Below are 21,679 nucleotides of genomic sequence, written 5' to 3'. Positions count from 1 at the left end.
TTGCAAACAGAAAGATGTATTTATAGACATACACACACACATACATATAAAAGGGAGTATAGTTGACTAAACAAAACCACAAAGTATTGGAAAACCCTCTACACACACAGAACAAAGATATGAACTCAGCTGATGGGACAAAAGATAAAAAGGACAGAATTTAGTGTAGCAATAAGACACTGATAGGAGGTCAAGATACTTAGTGAATCAGCTGCTGACCTCATATCAAACTCAGTCCTAATTATAGTGAATGAAAACTGCTGTTTGTAGATGGCTGGAACAGGCTTTGAGCCACAAACTCATTCTAATATGCTACACAAAAAAACTGGACAAGATATTATCATCCCCTAGCCAACTCATTGAATTGTCTAGCTGCAAATCTTATAAAATCATCCTGCACTTCCATTCATATTAATTTCCAGTCTATATCTAAATGATGTAATTACATTTCTAAGAAAATATATAAAATCCATTCTTAATTTAATGGTTTAGATGTCATGTATATAGGTATGGTAAATAACCTTGTTACTTCAAATACCTCTCAGAGAGCTGCCTGCCCTTATGAAGTTACTGGAGTTACTGCACAGGGAGGTATAAGAATTTTGAATTTTAGGTATGTTTCAGACTTAGAAAGGTCAGGTCCAGTGAGAGCATAACTCTGAGAAAATCTCCCTAAATCCAGCATTTATGGAAAGAGAGATATCCACATGCATTAAGACTCTACAGTCCTATTCCTAGAATATTCATCTACCCGTACATTGTGATATGTTAGGTTTTGTCAGAGGCATTTTTGGACCCAGTTACTCACCTGTATGTGTCTTTATCCCAGATATTTCCTCATTAAGTGTCTACATCATCACTGTTCCCACAGTGTATTACATAAGGTACTTCAAAACGGTTACATGTACACTGTCAAAATATCTAAATGCCACATGCTGAAAACGCCTTCCAAGTTATCATGCTTGTTATTGTGCTTGTCAGACATGCCTGGTTGTTCCTGATTAACTCATTCACTGTACATAGGACCAAACTGACTAACACAGAATTTGGATTTTTGAGGATAGATGAGGATACATGCCAAGATACCTTGACACCCATCCCAAAGTTTCAGGTGAAAATCCATTTATCAAAGAAGAAAAATTCCTTCAGTAGTCAGTTGCCTGTGGGAAACCTGAAATGCCCCAAAACATCAGCCTTGGCAGTAAGCCTGTATTCTCTATTAACATCTGAAACAAACCCACCTGAGGATAAAGAAAGTCACCAAACGTGATGGCTGCTGTCTTGGTAACCATGAGGGTCAGTTATTCATACTGCTAGTAATCAGGCTAAAAGTTCCTGAGGCTTTGCCATCTGGAAAATTTTGCATAGCTTCTCTAATAACTTCTTTTATTTTGTTTCTTTTATGACTATGACAAGACTTGATTCAGCAACAGTTTGGAAGCAAACCAGCTAATCCTCTTTCTTTCAGGTACTCTTTACAGGCAATTCAAAATATGACTTCTTTTTCCTTATCTACTTTTTTTTCCCTCTAGACTGAGCTGTATTAGAGATTAATTTGGAAAACCAGATACATAATGCAAAAAAACCCCGCTGAATGCACCAGAAATGAGAAAATAAGGAAAGACCACTAACAAATCTCTCTCTGGCCTGCTGTGTCTCTTCCTCATGCTTTCTGTCAGATCAGCTAGCTTACATTTCCTTGCCTATTAAACAATAGAAGGGACTGTCCCTTTGAGAAGAAAAAGAACAGGGGAAAGAAAAGAGCAACCTTTTTATCCATCCTTCCTACAACTGGTTGCACCTCTGTTCCCTGCTCTGCACAGCAAATTTCAAGTCTCTGTTATATGGCAAATCCCATCATTTGTCGCAAATTTCCTCTTCCCTTTCTCCTCCTATCCAATGTCAAGCTGCTCCCAGAAGAGGGGTAAATGCTCTCTTTGCAGATATACACCTGAGAAAAAATGCAGAGGCCAGATCAATGCAAAACACGAGCCTTTTTCCCAACTGCTCAATTGCTATCTTTTTAAAAAAACATATCCTAAATTGAAACAAAGAATAAAATAAAATATTGTAACAACTTCATGAAAATTTAGTCTGTGTAAAGACTTCCAGATTTTTATTTTCCTTTATGTTTTTAACATCTCCATTTACTATATTGACTCCGTCAAGTAACTTGCTCTAAATCTACTAAACATTGTATTAAATCCAAATATCTGCAAGTGCACATAGCACATTCTTTTAAGTTGTGGAAGTCAATGAATCTCATCTTCTTTTGCTCTGTTTTTTTTTCTTTTTTTGGTGATTTGGTTTCTTAGTTTTTAGATTTTTTTTTTGTTATCCTTATTTAATTCTTGAGGTTTTGACTTGTTCATCTCATGTCCTTAAGGCCATGTATGCCACCAGTTCACCAGTTTTGTGCTGGCTAATCTGGCTAATTCAGTCTTTTTTTTTTTTTTAATCAAGATAACCACAAAGCAATTGGACAGAGCATCTTAGATTTTCCATACATACGTTGAATTGTGCTATTCAAAAAGAATTGTTGGTATCTGCAGCATCAAAACATCTGTATCACAGATTAAGTACAGTGGGTTCATTTCAGCTCTTCATTTCAGCATCAAGCACAGACAGAAGCACATCCACAGACAGACTCCCGCTGATAGGTGCTAGCCAGGGGAATTGAGGACAGCTTCAGTGTCATCCAGCAGACCACGACAGCTTCACATTGGTGCAACTATTATGAAAAGGGAGTTTCTAATAGTCTGTAACAGTGAGAATATGCACATATCTATGAAAAAAGTCAAGTTTACCAATTTAATCGCAATTTTCTTAGTTTAGTAAGTTTGGCTCAATTAATAACTTTTATTGCATAGTATGTCTAAAAAGTGCCCTTTGTTGGGTACTATACTAAAATAACTGTTGGTTGGTGGTGTTGCTGCTGATTTAACATGTACCATTTCCCATTAAATACTATGTCTAGCAAACAGTTTCTAAAATGTAGATTTCGTTATCCAAATTGTATTTACATGCATGTGAGCTCCTTAAGAAACTATTCAATTCACCCCCAACTATTTTTTAATAGTGATGAATGCATATGAAAATGGAAGTAGCACATACAAAATTAGCCCATATTCCTCTGAAGCTGCTTCACACTGCCACTTTCCTACAGACTTGGCTGAGTTTGTCTCCTCTTGTGCGACTTCCTCAAGAATACTAAGCCAGTGAACACATGACTACTAGTGATACTTAAAATACCATCTCAATTTATGTTATTCCTGCAAGCGACAGTGTCCTGTCTCAAACCTTAGATCTACCAGATATTGCTATGAACTTCTTCATTACCTGAATTCTTTAACCTGTTTCTAAAAACAAATCAAGAAAAAAACCAACACCAAAAATGCCTTTCTCTTCTAAAAAAAAAAAAAAGACAACCAAAACCAACCAAACAAACAAATAAAAAAACCTGAAGCTACAACTCCAAAACTCACCAGTTAAATATTAAGATATTTTAACCTGTTCACCATAGGCAGGCTTTCTTTAATGTCAGTATGACTTAGCTCCAGATTTGAAATGTAACTACATGGCTGCAAGAGAGTTAATGTTTTCTTAGGTGGAGCAAATAATAGTTTTCCAGCAAAATGCTCATGGAAATCTTTTGTTATTCTTATTGTTCCAAAATAATTTAGTTGAATAAATAAAGCAGCTTTTATTCAAAATATGCTGTATTTGATAAGGAAAATAAGAACATGCAGGTTTGGAAAGACAACAAGCTTGATAGCTTTTATTAGTGTTTTATGACAGTAAATTTCTGTATATATTGCCTAGCAAAGATTTGATGGCACCTTAACTGAATCTGAAAAACATCAGAGACTCTCAAAGCTAGTCAGAAAAAATGTACATCTAGAAATATCATAACACATTTCTTACCAAAATGTTCATTTTCATTCTTCTCTGGAGATATGGAAATTTGGATAAATTCAAACAAAAAATATTGAGTTTAGGGAATGAACACCAAATGCTTATCCATGCTATCTTCCCTAACAGTAATCAGGAACAGCATTTTGGAAGACCAAAAAAGCCCTCCTTTCTCTTCTTCTTTCACATCTTCCCCCCTGCACACCACATTGTCACATATGCACTCCTCTGGTATCTGAAGCAAGCAAAAATCTCCAGCTAAAAACAATGGCACACAGTTTCAAATGTTTGTGGAGCTGAGGTTACACTTCATTACTAATCAGAAATTTCCAGTGTTTATTCGGAACTTCTGCATAAAAACCTGATTTTCATCCAAAGTATAATCCTATTTCGTAAATTGCATTCATAAACAGTACAGAACACTTATGCATTTTCAGTACACCACAGGATTCACTATCAAATTTCCTGAATTTACAAGTCAATAGACAGTCTTTCAATCTATCTGGTCTTTGCAGACTCAGCATGCTACTTGTAAGCCAAGCTGTTGTCCTTCTGGCTTTGCATATTGCTGCCAGCACTAAAGATTAGGCAGACCAAACTCCTCGCTCAGTAGACACAGCACAGAGAACTGGGGTGTGCTGACTGTTCCCAGATGAACAGATACCTCAGGTGGTAAGTTAAGTGACACTTCATACTGCTCTACAGAGCACCAAGTCAACTTACTGTGCCTTTCTATCATGCTCCTCAATGTTCTAGAAATATTGGCCATCTCTACTGATCCCACAAACACACACAGCACACTCCCCATCACCACATTTTGGTGGACAATTTCTTCCCTTTCTCAAATGAAAGACGAAATAATGGTAATAAAAGAAACCAGAGGGCAGCATGTGATAAAATTCTATTCAATCTGTTTTTAAGAGTAATGCTGTGTGTGCTTAAAATACCATCCTGCCTCAAACCAACCACTTTTTGTTTCTAAGAAAAAATTTGAATGGCACAATAAGATGTCATTGCTTGCAACAGTAAAAAGGAACTGAACACAGAAACTCCAGAAGGTCTTCTACAGTCTGAAGTTCCCCACATGCTCTAAATATGCATGTTGTCTTTTATCTATATTCTGAACTTGCCCCTCAAACCAACTGTCATCCCGGATGCCTGCAGCTCTATTACCGGGAGAAAACACCAATATCATCACTAAGGATTTGCTACTGGATCAATTCTCTAGGTGTTATAAATCAGCATGGCTTCAGTAACTTCAGCTAAGTGATGATGATTTACAACGCCCTGAGGATCTGGCCCTCTGTCCTAATTACTTCATTAATCTGCATATTCCTGAAAGAAACACTAATCTTTTTTCTAAATTACTTTTACTTCAACCCACCTATTATAAGTCTGATGTGGATTTATACAGAGTTCAGATCATACTTTCTTACTTATTTTTGAAGAAGCATTGCCCTGAGGCTGCCCATGGTCCATAAATGATCTATATGACTGATTGAATCAAGCCTGAGCTGATGCTTTCAGCAGGTATGAATTCAATTCCTCAAGAGCAATCCATTAGAATCTAAACACTATTAATAGAATGGAGAGGAAGAAACATATTTTTTCTGTCCCAGGGAATAAGAAGCTGGTCACCCTGATAGGAAGTTATTTGATCAGGTCTATCAGAGCCAGAGGACCACGATGACTACCTTCTCATAATAACAAGTAGTTTATTCCTAGGAAAGGAAAAAGTTGGTGTTGGGAAGTTTTATCATATTTCCTCAAGGTCTCACTGAAGCTAAGAGCCCAGCCAGAGTCTAAGGAGCTTTAGGTATTTATATGAACAACAAGACCATTGACTTCTACACTGGACAGTGTGTGCATATATATGTATATATATATATATATATTTAATAAAAAAAGCTTTCTGGTGCATAACTTAGCTACTGGAAATATGGGATAAAAACAGGCTCAGTGGAAATGCTGCAATGTTTCCATTTTGGTGCTTTTCATTGTTCACTGAATTTCCATCTGATGCTGTCTACTGTTAAAAAAAAGACCCTGAGGGACAGCCACTCTGATACTGATGGCATGGCCTGAAAATTAAGAAATTCAGTCAGCAAGCAAAACCTAACTGCATTTTATTTGGAAACTCATTCAAAAAAAACCCAAAAAACAAATGAGTTGTGTTGATCCCAAACTTAAAGTGAGGCACACACATTGATTATGTGGTCGTTTAAACACTTCCAGAGTCCTCTGAAAGGGGCACTAGAACAAAAGAAATCATTTAGATGGAGTTGAAAGAGTATAAAAACTAATATTTTTGTAAAAGAAAATGTCTTCAAAGCATTTTCTGCAGAAATATGTAGTGATTGTCTTTAAGTCAACATTTTTTAAATGTTACAATACTGTAGAACTGAAATGGTATTTTTCATAAACCTAAAATAGAATGAACTGACACCTCATATACCATACTTTATTAACAAGCCCAGGCTTTTAAATAGCATGTTCAACCATAAGAGGTATTTAAGGAGTGACATAAGATTCCATACCCTAAATGAACAAATAGTAACACCAATTTCTAGAAGATGACAATTATATCAGGCTGAAAGCACTACAGAAAATACAAAATGTACTTTGGATAGACTAAAGAAAGATTCTCAGTACAAAGCAGCAAAGGTTTCCTGCTCAGATCTTTGCTCTCTGTCCAAACCAAAGAACTGTTGGGCAGAGTGCAAGGAACAGGATTTTCCACTCCCAAATTCATAGAAATAACTACCTTCCAGAGAAGAAGAGTTAAAGGTGATGACATTGTAATTGAGATAATGTTGATTTTATATATGAGTTACATACCTAGAGAATAGGAATGAACTGAGCATATAATTTAAATAAAACTCACACCTTGCTGATTTCTCAAGAGTTATTTCATTGCACTTCTAACAGGTAAGGAAATACAGCTTTTTGTATTTCTAGTTGTTCCCTCCTCAAAATTTATTTTAGGCTACAAAAGGATATTTTACACAGCAAGTTAAAATCTCCTCAATTGTAAGGACTAGTGCAATAAATGCCTGTCTGGCTTCTGTAGTATCAGGATGCATTTTAAAGGGCCACTAATTCATGCAAACATTTGTACATTATCATTCTGCATCACTGCAGTATTTGCAGTGCTATTGCTAACCTCATAAAATAAATACTAAACAAATTACTATACTTTCCCATTTGCCTATATGGAGCCATCAGTAAGGTACTACTTTTAATAATTTTTCCTACTCTTTTTATGAGGGAGAATAGTTGCTAAATGTTCTGATTTCCCCTTATATATATATTTCCAGCTTCATAGGTTTGCTGTTGCTATTCTTTCTTATTGTACATCAAGGGCAAATCTCATTATCATATCTATTTTTAATACTTATCTTCAGTCAAGCCACCCACAAATTCTCCTCCCACCCTTTAGAAAATAGCATTCTTTGGGATTTAGTGGCTGATCTGTAGGCCCATATGGACTAAGTTTGAATCTCCCACTATGTTTCAGGAATGACTTCACTGAAATTGCATGGGTATTCAGAGACCAAATATTAAGTGGATTTCAGCCACAGAAATATCAAGACATTTGTTAGACTAAAGGGGAGTGCAAGAAGAAAAGGAAGGGGTAAGCCACTTAAAATTTCAATCTAAAATTTCCATTCTGTTAACCCTCTTCCTCTCTGTTTTCTTCTCTCCTACTTCAAAAGCCTGTTTGTTACATCTGCTGTCTTAGCAAAAAAAAAAAAAAAGATAGCTACCTGATTCTCTCTTCTCGTTACAATAACCCCACTACTAGTGGGACTATTGGGGATTATTGTAACTCTTCTAGTTACAATAATGCCCAATAATTTTCCTACTACATCTCCTCCCTCCTCAGCCCCAGGCTTTTTGTATGAAGTCACTACAAACTTCACTCCTAAACTATCACTGTCCATCACCTGCTGTGAATCACAAACTCACTGCAGAAACTACTTATAGACCTATAGCTGGCAGGAAGCAGTAACAGCTTTCTGCATCTCCTTGCCCCAAAATAACACTAACACAGCTAACACAGTCTACACCCTGCTGGTGAGCTGCTATGCAGTTAAGTGCCATTTGCATTGACTGGTCATCACTTCTCAGTGATGACTGTTTACCATTGGGAAAAATGGTCACTGCCAGCCACTGAAATGGTGTGCAGAAATGAGTCACCAGTGGCTCCTATCACAAGATAAGTTTGCCCAGAGAGGTGATAGATGTCTCATCCCAGGAAACATTCAATGTCAGAGTGGACAGGACTCTGAGCAACCTGTTCTAGTTGAAGATGTCCCTGCTCATTGCAGGGGGTTAGAATGGATGACCTTTAAAGGTTCTTTCCGTGTATGAATCTATTATTGTGAATCCCAATTTGAAAATGGCAAATATTGCAATAACAGCAGGTGATACTGATGGGTTCCAGCATGGCAAATCCAGCCTGCAGCATCTGGTCAGCTTACAGTGGTGAAATAACTACATTTGTCAGGATAGACATCAACATCGATAGTAATTATTAATCAGGTACTGCCCAGACTGGAAACAGGCTATTACCAGTAAATGATAGGTAGTACCTGTTCTAAGCATATGTAGTTCACACCAATCAAGGCTAAATAATTAATTCTTGAAGCAATGGAGGTTTAACAGCTTTTTTCCTCTTTTTATCATCTCGTGATACCCTCATTATCAAGTTTTTATCTTATATTTTGCTACAATATCCTCCACCCTCTCTCTAGAGTTTAGTAGTACAAAATAATATTGCAGGTTCATTTTCCTTCTACCTGTAACAGCCAACACAACTGATTTTCCTAAACCCTTCTCTTGTTTTCTCCATCTTCTTAAGAGGTACACAGCCTATGCTCCCTCTAGAAGTTGTTCAGAAAAAACTGGAGCAGCATCCATAGCTAACTACTGCCCAGGCAATGTTTACTTGCTCCATCACTGTCTGCAAGCTTGAGAGGTGGTAGTCTTGGTTTATGGCAAGAATGAAGAAGGTTAAGGAAATACCTTGATGTGTTACATGCAGTATTGGTTGCCTGAGGTTGGTTTAAATTTGTAGTCCTATCCAAGGTGGTATTCTTTAGAACCTAGATTACAAGAGATGTGGTTGTTGTGTAGAGTTTTCCCTCCCCTTCCACTTGTCTTCAAGGTTATATAAAATTTTTTTTTGTTTTTTTTTGATAATGTCCTGTCTAAGCAGAATTCTTTTAAAAACGAACTGGTAAGAAAAGATCTTAAGTCAGATTCCTAAGCTGTGGAAAAATGAATGCCCAAATTTCTTACTGTTGTGAATCTCACACACTATTTTCTTATCCAGCATTTTTAATGCATCCTTTTTACTGAGGTCATCTACTTGGTTTGGATTTTAAAAATGTACAAAATGGGTAATGAAGTGAATGGATACTCAGTAAGATAATTTCAGAGCCAGGAATAAATAACAGTGCTTTGAATCTCTTTCCAGTGTGTGCAATAATAAAGAGATGTGGAAATGGCTGTGAAATGACAGAATCACCCCAGTTCAAGTGATTATACAGAAAAGTTTGAAGAAAAGTGAAAAATCAGGCTCTGAGTGAGACATAATACAAGAAGATAAACCAAATGTACATTCCTCCTTTATTAACTTTCTTAATGAGGTTTCCTCTGAATACCATGAACTCTAATGAGACCAAGAACCATCTATTTTAAATGCCATGCAATCCCCTGATAAGCAATACACTCTTTCTTTGTAGGGCTGATGCTTTCAAATCCTCATAGTACCTGGCAAGGCTTACCTATCTGGACTTTTTTATACTTTGTATTTTGAGTATGGGATAAAGTCCAGTGAAACTTTTGCCTTTACAGACGTTATGTGTTGCTTTTTTTTTTTTTTTTTTAATTGAACAGCATCACACTAACATATGTGGAAAGGTCAAGATACACTTCCTTTTTATTATTCCTATTATTGCATTCCCCTACACAATGGCATCCTCTTTGGAGACATCGTTTGCAACACAATATTGATTTAATGTGCCACTTCATATGCATTCCACATCTTCAGATTAAAGATTTAAATTAATATGACAAGTGAAACACTAAGAAATTCAACAAATCATCAGACAGAGTAATCCACACAGGGTATACTTTATAGAGAGAAAAAAATCCTCAATCAAACAGGCAAACAAACAAGAAAACCACTTCAGCAGCCACTGCCTAGGCCAGATTTAATTTGCTTGATTGATCTTGAGATCTTTGAGCTCAAATTCATTATTCTCCTATTAACTATTATCATTGTTGGAATTTATAAGGGACCTGTAAACCTATTAAACTGGTCTTAAATGTTGCAATCCATTTATTGAACAGACTAGCAATGAAAAATTAATTATTAAATAACCACCACAGAAAAACATCAGTGGCCTTGTCACCTCAGTGCTAGATTGATAGCACGTTACCTTCTGGAGAGGTGGGGCCCTGCAACGCTCAAATATAAACCTTGGAAGGATAATGCTGAGTATGTCACTGCAGAAGTCACATTTTTAATTTAATGTTTTATTAAATGTTAGATAGAATAAATTTATCCGGGCCTTGCAGACTCTGTCTTAATAAATGAATTGGCACTCTTTCAGATGTAAAAAATGATCACAGCTTCTCAAGGGCATCGGAAACCCTGAAGCATAAGACACCAGTAAATACAAAAAGCAAAGGCAGCATGGACAGTGATATATTTGCAAGCACTGCGGGTGAGCCAACACCTTCAAACTGCTGAGGCTAACAAAACAAGGGCAGTGAACTCCCAAAATGGTAAAAGCACCTGCAGTAAGAAGCTGTGCTTGAGTGCTGTTGCACAAACATGTCCACTGCTGGAAAAAAGTGGAAAGGGTGTGGGTTTATCATCCTCCTGCTACTATATTTCAAGATATGTTTGTTCTTTTAAAATTTCATGAGCAGTATTAATAATTTATTTTTCTCCTGTCCTTTACTTTTCTAAGACTAGTCTTTGAAAACAACAGGCATGGAGAAGATATATTCTCTCCCCCCTGTACAGGTATCTACAGAATGTTCTCTTGTGTTTCCCTGTAGAACTGCTGTCATTAGTAATATTTAATCTGGCTAGGAAAAATGGTTACAAGTTCTTAAGTCAAAACCAATATGCCCCTGTCCTGGCACATCTCTCCAGAGACAAGATCTCAGTGAGTGGTTCCATTTCGAAAACATTTGGCTTACATAAGGCAGGACAGCTCAACACTAACACTGAAAGGCTTTCACAGCATAGTTGAGCTGCACTATGTATTTCCTCAGACACTAAACAAAGTGGTTGCAAATAGTTGTTAAAGTGGCCAGAAAACTGCCCTTCCTCACATTGTCAAACAAAAGAAAAACACATGGCATGCTTTTTTTCCAGAATCCTAAAATGCTGGTGTTCAATAGCTATCCATCTCACACCGCCACATGTTCCTATGTTAGCCAGCACATGAACAACAGGTTCCAATAAGCAATGTGCAAAACTACAGAAAGCAGTGAGCTGTGCTAAAATTGTCTTCTCCTGCACTCTCTGCTGTTTGAATACATGCAGCTGGCATCCTCTTGCTGAATACACAAGAGCATTTGAATAAGAAGGTAAAAAGGAAGAGGAAGAGAAACTTCCTTGGAGTCTGGCATTCTTCCAGAAAGCCAGGAAGAAAATTCTCAGCAAGTAAACACTATAAAGGAAAGCGAATGACAAAACAAAACACACAATTGGGCTGATAAGTTCGAATAATGAAACAAAACACTTAATTATGCTGATAAGTTCTAAATATATGATATTCTTGGTCTAACTACATGACACTTGTACCTCACTTATGAGTCCTACAACTGATGTGAAAGGAGATTAGAAGGACTTTATTCATCAAAAAGTGAAATGTGACTTCACATAAACATATGGTTGCATGGAAACACAAGCAGTGAGATGAACTTAGTAACAGTAAAAAATGACAAAAGCCAAAGCTGAGCTACACTATATTTAACCCTATCTTTCTTTAAGTGTCCCAAGAAAATATATTACAGTCCCAGACAAGCAGTCACAGTTTATAACAGAAACTACCTACTTTCAGGGAAATTTAGTTTTTTTATTCAAAATGTGAAGGAAAAAAATATGAAAAAAATGGGTTTTCTTTCATTCCATGACGATAATAACTTAGACAGTGATCTCTCCTGAAGTGAACATCACTGGATCCAAGAACAGAAATTAGTTTTGGAAATATTATGCGATGTATTTATATGAAGAATACATTGGGTTCAAGAAATAAATCAGACAATTAATATCCTGAATTTAATTTTGTATATGTTTTGGCTGGGATAGAGTTAGTTGTCTTCACAGTAGACTGTATGGTACTATGTTCTGGATTTCTGACCAAACCACTGTTGATAACACCCACGTCTTACATATTTCTAAGCAGTGCTTGCACAGCGTCAAGACCTCTGCTTCTCACGCCACCCCACCAATGAGGCTGGAGGTACAGAAAAAGCTGGGACAGTTGACCCCAAACTGACTGAAGGGCTCTTCCATAAAAGATGATGTCATGCTCAGCACATAAAGCTGGGGGTAGAAGAAGGAAAGGGGGATATTCAGAGTGATGGCATCTGTTTTTCAAAGTCCCATGTGACACATGATGGAGCCCTGCTTGCCTGGAGATGGCCAAACACCTGCCCACATGCTAAATGAGTTCTTTGTTTTGTGGTTTGGTTTTTGTTTTTTGGTTTGTTTGTTTTGGGTTGCTTTTTTTTTTTAATTTTGTAAATGTTTATTTTTTAAAAATATGTTTAAAATGTTTAATTTTGCAAATGTTTTAATGAAACTGAATTTATCCCAAATCTATGAGTTTTCTCACTTTAACCTTTCTGATTCACTTCCCCCATCCCACTATGGGGGAGTGATCAAGTGACTGTGTGGGGCTGAGCTGCCCACTGGGGTTAAACCACAACCAGCTTTTAATTATTCTGGTAACAGGCAAACCACTTGTTTTGTTTTGGTGGGTTTTTTGTTTGTTTGTTTTTTGGGTTTTTTTGTTTTGTTTTGTTTTTCTTTCATTATAATAAAACAACCACTTTTGTTTTGTAAGTAGTTTTCTTCTTTATTTTCAAATCACCTTTGGTGGTGGGAAGGAAGACAGATTCAGATTTAAAGGGAGATTTGACACAGTTTCAGCTACTAAGTGAAGCCTATTACTTTTGCCATTTTTGAGGTATATGCTGCTTTGTAATTCAGACATACAAAAAATGTTAACACTTTTAAGCAAAAATGTGTACATAAGCAAACAAAATAAATATGTTTAGTGTGGATGTTGTAAGAGAGCAGAAAATCAAGAACAGCATAAGTAGCTCAGAGTGTTCCAACTGAATCTAACTTAGAACATGACTCCATGTGCTGCCTGGTCCATGTGTCCTATTTCATGTCTAGGTTTATCAGGACATCAACAAGAGGAGTATAGGAAACATCTTTCTGTTGCCAAAATACAAAATTTGCATCATGTTGGGAATGTGCTCCATGATATTTGCAGGGTTGATATGTCCCATGCTACAGATATATTCAGTGTCTGGCTCCTGCTGCACAGTAAAGAGAAATTTGATAGTGGTCTCATGAAAGGGTTTATCTCTTTACTCAAGAACAAATAGAGTTATGTCTGATTGCAGTAGTTGTAACCCAAGGATATACTCTTAATCCAATATACCTGAACAATCTATTGAAATGGCCCAAGAAAGTATGGAAAGTTAGACAAGGGAAGAACTATAAATTGATAGATACAATAAGAAGCAAATCTTATTTTTTTCTAATTCTTTAACATTTAGGATTTTTTCTAGAACTGTAAATATCTCAGTAATTAGCAGTTATAAAGCTTGCATAGCTAAATACATGACACTGCAACAGTTTACTTTATTTTTATTAAGAGACAAAATTTATGAGCCCATTTAAAGAAAACTATAGCCATTAGGCATCGATTACAGACTGAGATTTTCTGTAGCTAATAAAAAAACTTTGTTTTTGTTGAATACGATAAATGGCCATATAAATGAATTTCAATATTTTTGGGCAGAAGACAACATGCCTAAATACTTCTCTTGAATGTTAGCAAATAAAAGAATGCAAGATGAAATTAGTATTTCTCTGCTAACAAACAGGGATACAGCTGAAGCCTTCTATACATTAAGATCAAACAGACTTATAATAGCTGGCATTGGCATTTCATCCACAATATAATATATACAATGATATATATAATGTCTTCAACAATACAATATATATATATATAATGTCTTAAACAGGTGGCCCAGGTCAAATCTAACTCCAAATTAAAAATACCGTATAATTTAAGAAATCCACATATGATCAAGAAATATTGCTCTAGACCAATATAGCATACTTTTGTAAAAAGAGCCACTAGAAATAGATTGATATCAGACCATCTGTACTGTTAGTTACTACAACTAGAGATCCTGAATCTACAGCTGGTGACTCATGTATTAGCTTTACCAAAACTAAGCATCTGAACTTTCAAAACTGTATCAACAGAGTCAATTTACAATGAGTCAGCAAACTGCAAGTCCATCAAACAGGACGGCAAGGGAAATAACAGCTTTTCTGATTTTAACAGAGGAATTTGCCTTCCATTTCTTTGCAAGCAATTATACTTATTTTTTAATTGTGCACTTACTTTAACATGCCCAATAGTGACAGTTTCTAATAGAAAATTTCTCAGAGGTACCTAGATCTCAGATGATTACATGTCAAATGTTTTTATCCTACACAAAACAATGTAATGGATGGATAAGTAAATAGGTAAAAGGATAGGTGCAAAGCATTAGTATGTGTGCATATAAATGTCCATGCATGACAAGAAAGTTTTGTAGCAATCCCATTAAATGCCTAAAAGTGTTCTAAGTAAATGTTAAATAGCAATTAAAAAAAATAGTCTGGGACTTGCAGGATGTTGTCTTTTAGTAACCTTCAATTTTGAGGATGAAAAATTGAGATTTGTCATCCACTTCTACAGTGAATAATGAGCTAATATATTTACAGACAGATGAATGCAGTATTCTTGATTTCTCTTTAAAAAGGTAGCTACAGACTAAATTAATTATTTTAATAAAAGAGGGAATACAATAAAACACAATAAAACCCATAAATACTGTGAAAGGACTATGTTTTCAAGAACTCTACCCAACCCTTATAAATGTAAATGAGACTGTTTACTGTGGTACCATTACTCATGAGTATAAATATTTTCTCTTTTAGTAAAGGCAAAGATTTTAAAACAAAGTAATTTCTAAAAGTTGTGTATTATAAAGCTTTTCACATATGGAAATTGTAAAGGTTTATAGATTGTAGTCCATGTTATAGTAAGAAAGAATTACTATCCTTCATGACCTTGAGCAGGTAATTTCATTCTTTCTTCTCACATTTCCTTCTTATTCTTCACCTATGAATCCTGTTTTTATTTTAAGCTCTTTGAAGAAGGAATTATTTATATCTATAGTTTAATCCTCCAGTACTGAGTAGGGACTGCAGAAACAATTGCAATGCAGATACAACAAATGGATGTACAGGTAGCCACAGCTGAAAGCGTCATACCTGTTGTTACAGTTACCTATGAAGATGCTTCTTGGTTTGGAGCATGTGCTCTAAAGAAAACTGGTATTCCTTTTGTTAAAAACTCCTAATGGTTTCTAATAGTTTCTAGAGTTCACTACAGACTTACTTCATTTATTGTCCTTATCACTCAATTCCTCCCTTTCTGTCTTCACTTGCCTGCTTTCTGTCCCTCTACAACATATTGTTACTGTAGGAGGTATTCACACTGTCTAACTTTAGTCAACTAATTTAGGGCTCTGAATCACCCTCTTTGAGTGCCTACATCTCATAGAATATGACTATATATGGAATAGACATTTTTAAACTCAGGTGTTCTAATATGCGCTTTTTTCAAGCACCCAACGTAGCTTGGCCTAGGTGGTATTAATATTCCACTGCGTAAAGCAGTTCCTGGCAACAGTAAGCAAATGTATTAAGTGACTGGGTTACAGGTATTTTTGCACTGTCTTGGCATCTCACTTTCATTTTTTCTCACCTAGATTTAATGCAGTAATCACACTATCTGTAGCAAAGCATAAAATAAAAAAAAAATAAAGAAGATTAAATTCAAATAGTATTTACTCATTGAATTTGCTAAAATATCCATAGACTTTAAAAAACAAATGCCTGCTCAATAAATTGCTGCATTCAGCCAAGGAGGCTGCAGCTGTGAGTAAGACAGTACATCAGTCCCACGCCTAACCACATCTTGACCTTTCTTTTGAGACTGTCAACAAAGGTGCCAATTAGAGCAATGATTTAGAGCAACACATTTTGCGTTCTGCTAAACACAACTGTTACCAAGGGGACAAAGATCATGCATTTTGCTTCATACTGGATGCCTGATTGGCTCAATACAGATCTTCCACTGACAACCACTTTGGTAAGCCTCAAGATGAGAAGTAGGTAAGTGCAACACCCACATACTTTTCTTTTGATCTCCTGGGACACAGAAAAGCTTATACTGTAAATATCTGAAGGATTTCCTGGCATATTGTTGATTTTGTTTCGTTTATCATCTCTCACACATAAACTCAGTCATCTACGAAATTACTAAATTTTTTTTGTTTCAGGACAATGTTAAACTATTTGTTTCTATATATCACAACTAATATATGGCCATAAATTATGCATCTGAATTAAACATAATGAGAGCTGCTAGCCAGGTGTTCAAACTTAGTTTCTGAAAGCCTCCCCTTCAACCAAGCCATAATAAAAGGCTTAAGCAACATATGAATCAACTATCAAATTATTTATTTAAAGAATGGTAAATGAGATAGGGCGATGAGAGACAGAAAAATAAGAAAATATTTTCTGTCTCAGTTGCAAAATGAATGTATGCAATTTTGATAAACCTTAGAGAGGCAAGATGAAAACAATGTGTAGTTGAATATGAATTGTCCATAGCATAAAAAATACGTGAGTTATGTATCAAGAGTAGGGAAAATACTCTGATACAGTCTTAAATATAGGATTAAATTTTATCTTGGATTTCCATTAGCAGGATACATGTTGATGATCTCACAAACATAATCTAAAGACCACAAATTGATTTTGAGTGTACAAGAAAATCTTTAGCTGACACAGACATTCAAAGAATTGCTTTCAAGGAAGTCAGGCATTTCCACATGTAGTTCACTAAAATTAAAAAACCCTATATATATAACAGTTACTATTAATTAATATATATAATATCTATAAAGTTCAATTAAAATAAGTGGACTAGTTTTACTCAATGCAAAATTTTTTGTCCATCCCAATCAGATCGGTTTTCCCACAGCAATTGGCAATCTGATCTTCTAAGGAGAAGCACAGGACATGGAACGACACAAGACACGTCCAACTACGTTTTCAGTACAAGAAGTATTTCAAACTGAATCTGTATTAAGGCATACTGACTGACATTCATGATAGGCCTACTTACTTGGATCTACCAAATCCTGAGAGGTGGGAAGAATTTACATAACATACTCTACTTTAAATCTCATATATCTCAGTAAATGTTATGAAAAAAAACTTCAAACATTGCCTAAAATTTACCAGGCAGTTCAGCGAAGTTCGCATGCAAACTAGCTACTGCTGCATTAAAATTCTTTTACAGTTAGGCACAGGATTAACAAGATTCTTTACCAGTTGTCTCTTTTTTTAAAAATAAGTACTATGTCTTTTGGGGGTGGGGGTGGTGGTTTGGGTTTTTTTTGTCTTATGGTGAGAAAGAGTGTATTGTGTAAGAGCAAGCTATGATGTAACTATGATCAACACTTCTGTCTGTACTTTACATCCTTAATTGCTTCCCTAAAACTAGCCTGGGAAAAAAAAATCAGTACCTTGAACACATAGTTTTAAAGCTATAAAAAGAAGCTAATTGAACTGATATGTTGTTTAAATTTTAAAGAAAAAGACAGTATAAACTTTATTGCTTGTCTCTTGCGTGATTTTATTCTCCCCCTGTCCCCTGCAGCCCTAACTTAATATTACACGAACAGAACTATGTTATACCCGCTTAATGGAATATGAATTGAAACCTAAAAGTTAAAGGCCAATCTGATTTCACTGTTCAAAATCAATAAAATCTGAAATTTAACAAAAACCAGATGAACATCTAAAAACAAGTCAATGACTGAAGCTGTCACAGCTACCATTTCTTTTAAATGACAACTACTATTAAGTTGGCTACTAAAGACTTGCCTTTAAAAGAAAAATATTATTCATTCAGGAGAATCGAGCTTTTACAGAAGTACAACATAGAACTCTTCAGGCTAGAGAACATTTTGCATTTTATTTATGTTTATTTTTGATATGGTTTTACAGTAAATGGTCAGTAAGAGCTTGAGAATATAACACAAAAGTTTGCAATACTGTATTTAATTTTGATAGGAAGGAAAAGATTAAGTATTTCCACTGATTCAGCCTTGGGTTCCATATCAATTGGGAAAATTCAAAGGAGGCACTCTGAAAGTTATGTTTTCAAAAGTCAAAAGTCAAGTTCTATGAATGGACAGCATTCACATACCTGCTGATGTTTACAGGCTGTTAATGATAGACTAATATACTTAAAAGAATACTTAATATGGAAGGAAATAATGTGGACATCTTGTGCTTAGGCAAAATCCAAGTATTTTGTGAAATCTTTGTAAGTATGAAAACAGAAGTTTCTTTTATTAAGATTCAGCTAGAAGAGCATTTTCTTGTCTAACAGAGAAATGACATGATACCTTGTATGTTACCTGTCAAATACTTTGATTTGATAAATTCTCCATTTCCCAAAGTCACATTGGTATGGAAAAAAAAATTGAAGTTAATGCAATAATTAACATATCTGTCCATCTGGCTTTAATGTTTTCAGCTGTTTTCTTCTGGGAACCGTATATAATTCTGCTCTGAGAGATTTGACTGGATGGTTTAAGGATCACGGTTTGTCTTACATAGAAAAGTATAATTAAAATTGTCCAGAAAAAGTCAATGTCTTTGAAAAATAGAGTTCTGTCATAAAGAAAACAAAACAAAAAAACCCAAGCTGAAACAAAACCCAAACTGAAACAAAACAAAAAAAAAGGAAATACCAAGTGATTTGAGAGTGTTCATAAAAATAGATTTTCAACAGTATCTGTGTCTTATTTGGATGAAGTCTGAGTTCCACTTTAATAAAATCAGAATTCCTGTTGGTTTTAACTGTTATGTTTTTTAAGTGATACGGTAAGAACTAAATAGAAAAATTGCATATATTTATGTCTCTGTGATTGTATACATGTGGAAAAATACCAGTAAGGGCAGCACAAAATTGTTCCTTAATCAAGTTCTTGATCAAGTACAGGACAGCTGAATACCATACACATATACATCTATGGCTGTAAACTTCAGATTAAAAAAAAAAGGGGGGGGAAACCCCTAAATTCAGAAAGGTTACTCTTTGTGCCTCAAAATTCTATTAGTTTATTTAGCCTAAAGGAAAAAAGAACATCATAATTACATTTTGGTATTTAAGAAATTGAAAGGCAGAGATACCAAAACACCACCCAATCCTGCTCCCAGTAGTTACACAAACTCCTGTAATTCAAACTTGATGTTTTTCATGTTAAAGATTTCAGGATGAAACTGGATGTTCCAAATAAACAAGTATTTTAACCAATATCATCCTTAACAGGTTATTCCCACTGTAATATTTCACTTACTATGCTGTGCATCAAAGTAATAACTATTGATACCACTCTCCAGAAAGAAGTCATTACTTGGGACTAACATCATAGAAGGATGGAAAGTATTTAAACATTCTATTTGAAAAATGTAGTATTTTCTATGAGTTCTGATATCCTGCTACACTGGGGAACACAGGAGAATGCACAGCCTTTTAAGGAAAGTAGAGAACCAAGAAGCCTGTCTGAAAATGGAAAAATCAGAATATATTAAAATAAATACTTATATAGGTTCTAGAGAAAAAAAGAAAAAAATCCTGAAATGAAAGAAGTACAGATTCTTCCCTGAAATGTTATAGCAATACAGGTTTATTTCAGACAGCATTTAAATACTTATTCACTGATATATTTTATCATTATGGGTTTACACGAAAAATAGTGGGATACAGTCTTTGCTTAGTGAGTAACAGCTTCCTAGATGTGTTGAAAAGTATTCTGTGACATTGTCCCAAATTAAAAAGCACCATTGAAAAGGCATATATTTATCTCTTAACACTATTGAATGCACACACATTTCAAGAGATATATTACTCCACAGCAATTGCAAAGCACAGATATTTTCAGTATGTAGCCAGCACCAGCACATAATTGTCACTCTTTTCCATATGTATTGTTTCCACAAAATGCTGCCGCCAATCATTTAATGCTATTTTCTTAGGTTTGGTGGGCAAACTGTAAAATCTGACAAAACTTTTTATTAGGTGGGTGCTTATTTTGCAAATCTATTGTGAAAAGCATTCAGCTTTGAATTGTTGCAGTGAGCTCATATTTTTGGTATACATTTTTTCCTCTAAATTAACTAAATGACACACAATATAGTTTCTGTTCTTACATTCGATGCAAAAGTGTCATTAATAATACACTAATAGGTGTGACTGTACAATTTATGGTCTATCTCTGTCACTCTCATGCTTCACAAGCCCTGTGGTATTTTAGAACCTTCTAAAATAAGTGAGAGCACTGAGTTTTCTTCCTATTCTTCCTTCAAATGAGAAACTCTAAATTTTCAATTGTGCTATCTTATACTGGTAATTTTTGTGTTGCTATGAATGAACAAAAAGTTCACAGTGGCAAGTCTTACTGTATTATAATTCTACATCCTGTGTTTTACTGTATCAAAGTAGCTTGCTAAAGGAAAAAGAATATATGTGGTATAAATACTCTCATACACAGAGATATATATGTGTGCATATTTATGTATAGATATGTATGTATAATTGGTCCACAGATAGCCATAGATTATATTTCATGTTCTGTCCTCTCATTTTATCAGACACCAGCACTAGTTATTGAGGAGTTACTAGCATTTTCATAGGTTTGTTCACAAATTAAATACTTGATACCTTTTGTCGCTTGTTAACTGGTGTCAACCTCTGCTCCACCCAAAATAGTTTGGATTAGGGTTGGGTGGACTACGGTATGGAAAATACAGGATTTATGTCAGATAAAACTATGGGAATATCACAAGAAGTTCTAGCTTTCCTTATAGTTCCTTTACCAAACAGGTAGGGTCTGAGTTGCAGGTGTCTGATCACATTTCCCACCAATATGTTCAGGATCTCTTTTAGTGTCCATTCTGAGTTCAAGGCAGTGGCATGCATCTGTGCAAGGTGTCCCAAGCAGTCTGAGGAGCCTTCTCTGTGCAAGCAATCTTCTTGGTGAAGAAAGGTGGTGAGGTCTGTTGCATACTGTAGGCAGTCAGGGTTGGTGAAGCACACATAGACTCTCTCAGGGAGAGGATGGAGAACACTTGAGAGAAAGAGAGAGAGATACCAGGAAATAAGCAGGCCTAGGGGAGGTCAGGATGTAAAAAGCCTCAAAATAAGTCTGCCCTTCCCCTTTCCAACAAGAACTTTAGATATTTCAAATATTAAAATATCTTGGTTCATATTAGATTGTGAAAGAAAGTCTTGAATATTAACAGCTGCCTAGACCATACAGCTAGTTTGGTTTTTCCTTATTTTCACAA

At 35.4% G+C, this 21,679-nt stretch overlaps 1 protein-coding gene across 12 annotated transcripts in view; it reads right to left on the bottom strand.

Annotated features, from left to right (window-relative positions):
* PCDH9 (protocadherin 9) overlaps positions 1–21,679 on the bottom strand; it is a 673,415-nt gene that overhangs the window by 473,406 nt on the left and 178,330 nt on the right. For 2 of the 12 annotated variants that reach the window (XR_010356052.1, XM_064408623.1), the window contains one exon: positions 20,002–21,459. The exons of the other annotated variants lie outside the window; for them this stretch is intronic. Coding sequence is in view for 1 of the 2 variants with exons in the window: in XM_064408623.1 (XP_064264693.1) it covers positions 21,439–21,459 (21 nt within the window). In the remaining variant the exon portion in view is untranslated. Of the gene's footprint in view, positions 1–20,001; positions 21,460–21,679 lie in introns of those variants that run through there. 12 annotated transcript variants of the gene reach the window in all.

Source organism: Passer domesticus, chromosome 2 (assembly GCF_036417665.1).
Source record: "Passer domesticus isolate bPasDom1 chromosome 2, bPasDom1.hap1, whole genome shotgun sequence".
In the NCBI taxonomy this organism is placed as follows: domain Eukaryota; kingdom Metazoa; phylum Chordata; class Aves; order Passeriformes; family Passeridae; genus Passer; species Passer domesticus.
Note: the sequence above shows the minus strand (reverse complement) of the source record. Positions and strands in the feature narration are given on the sequence as shown.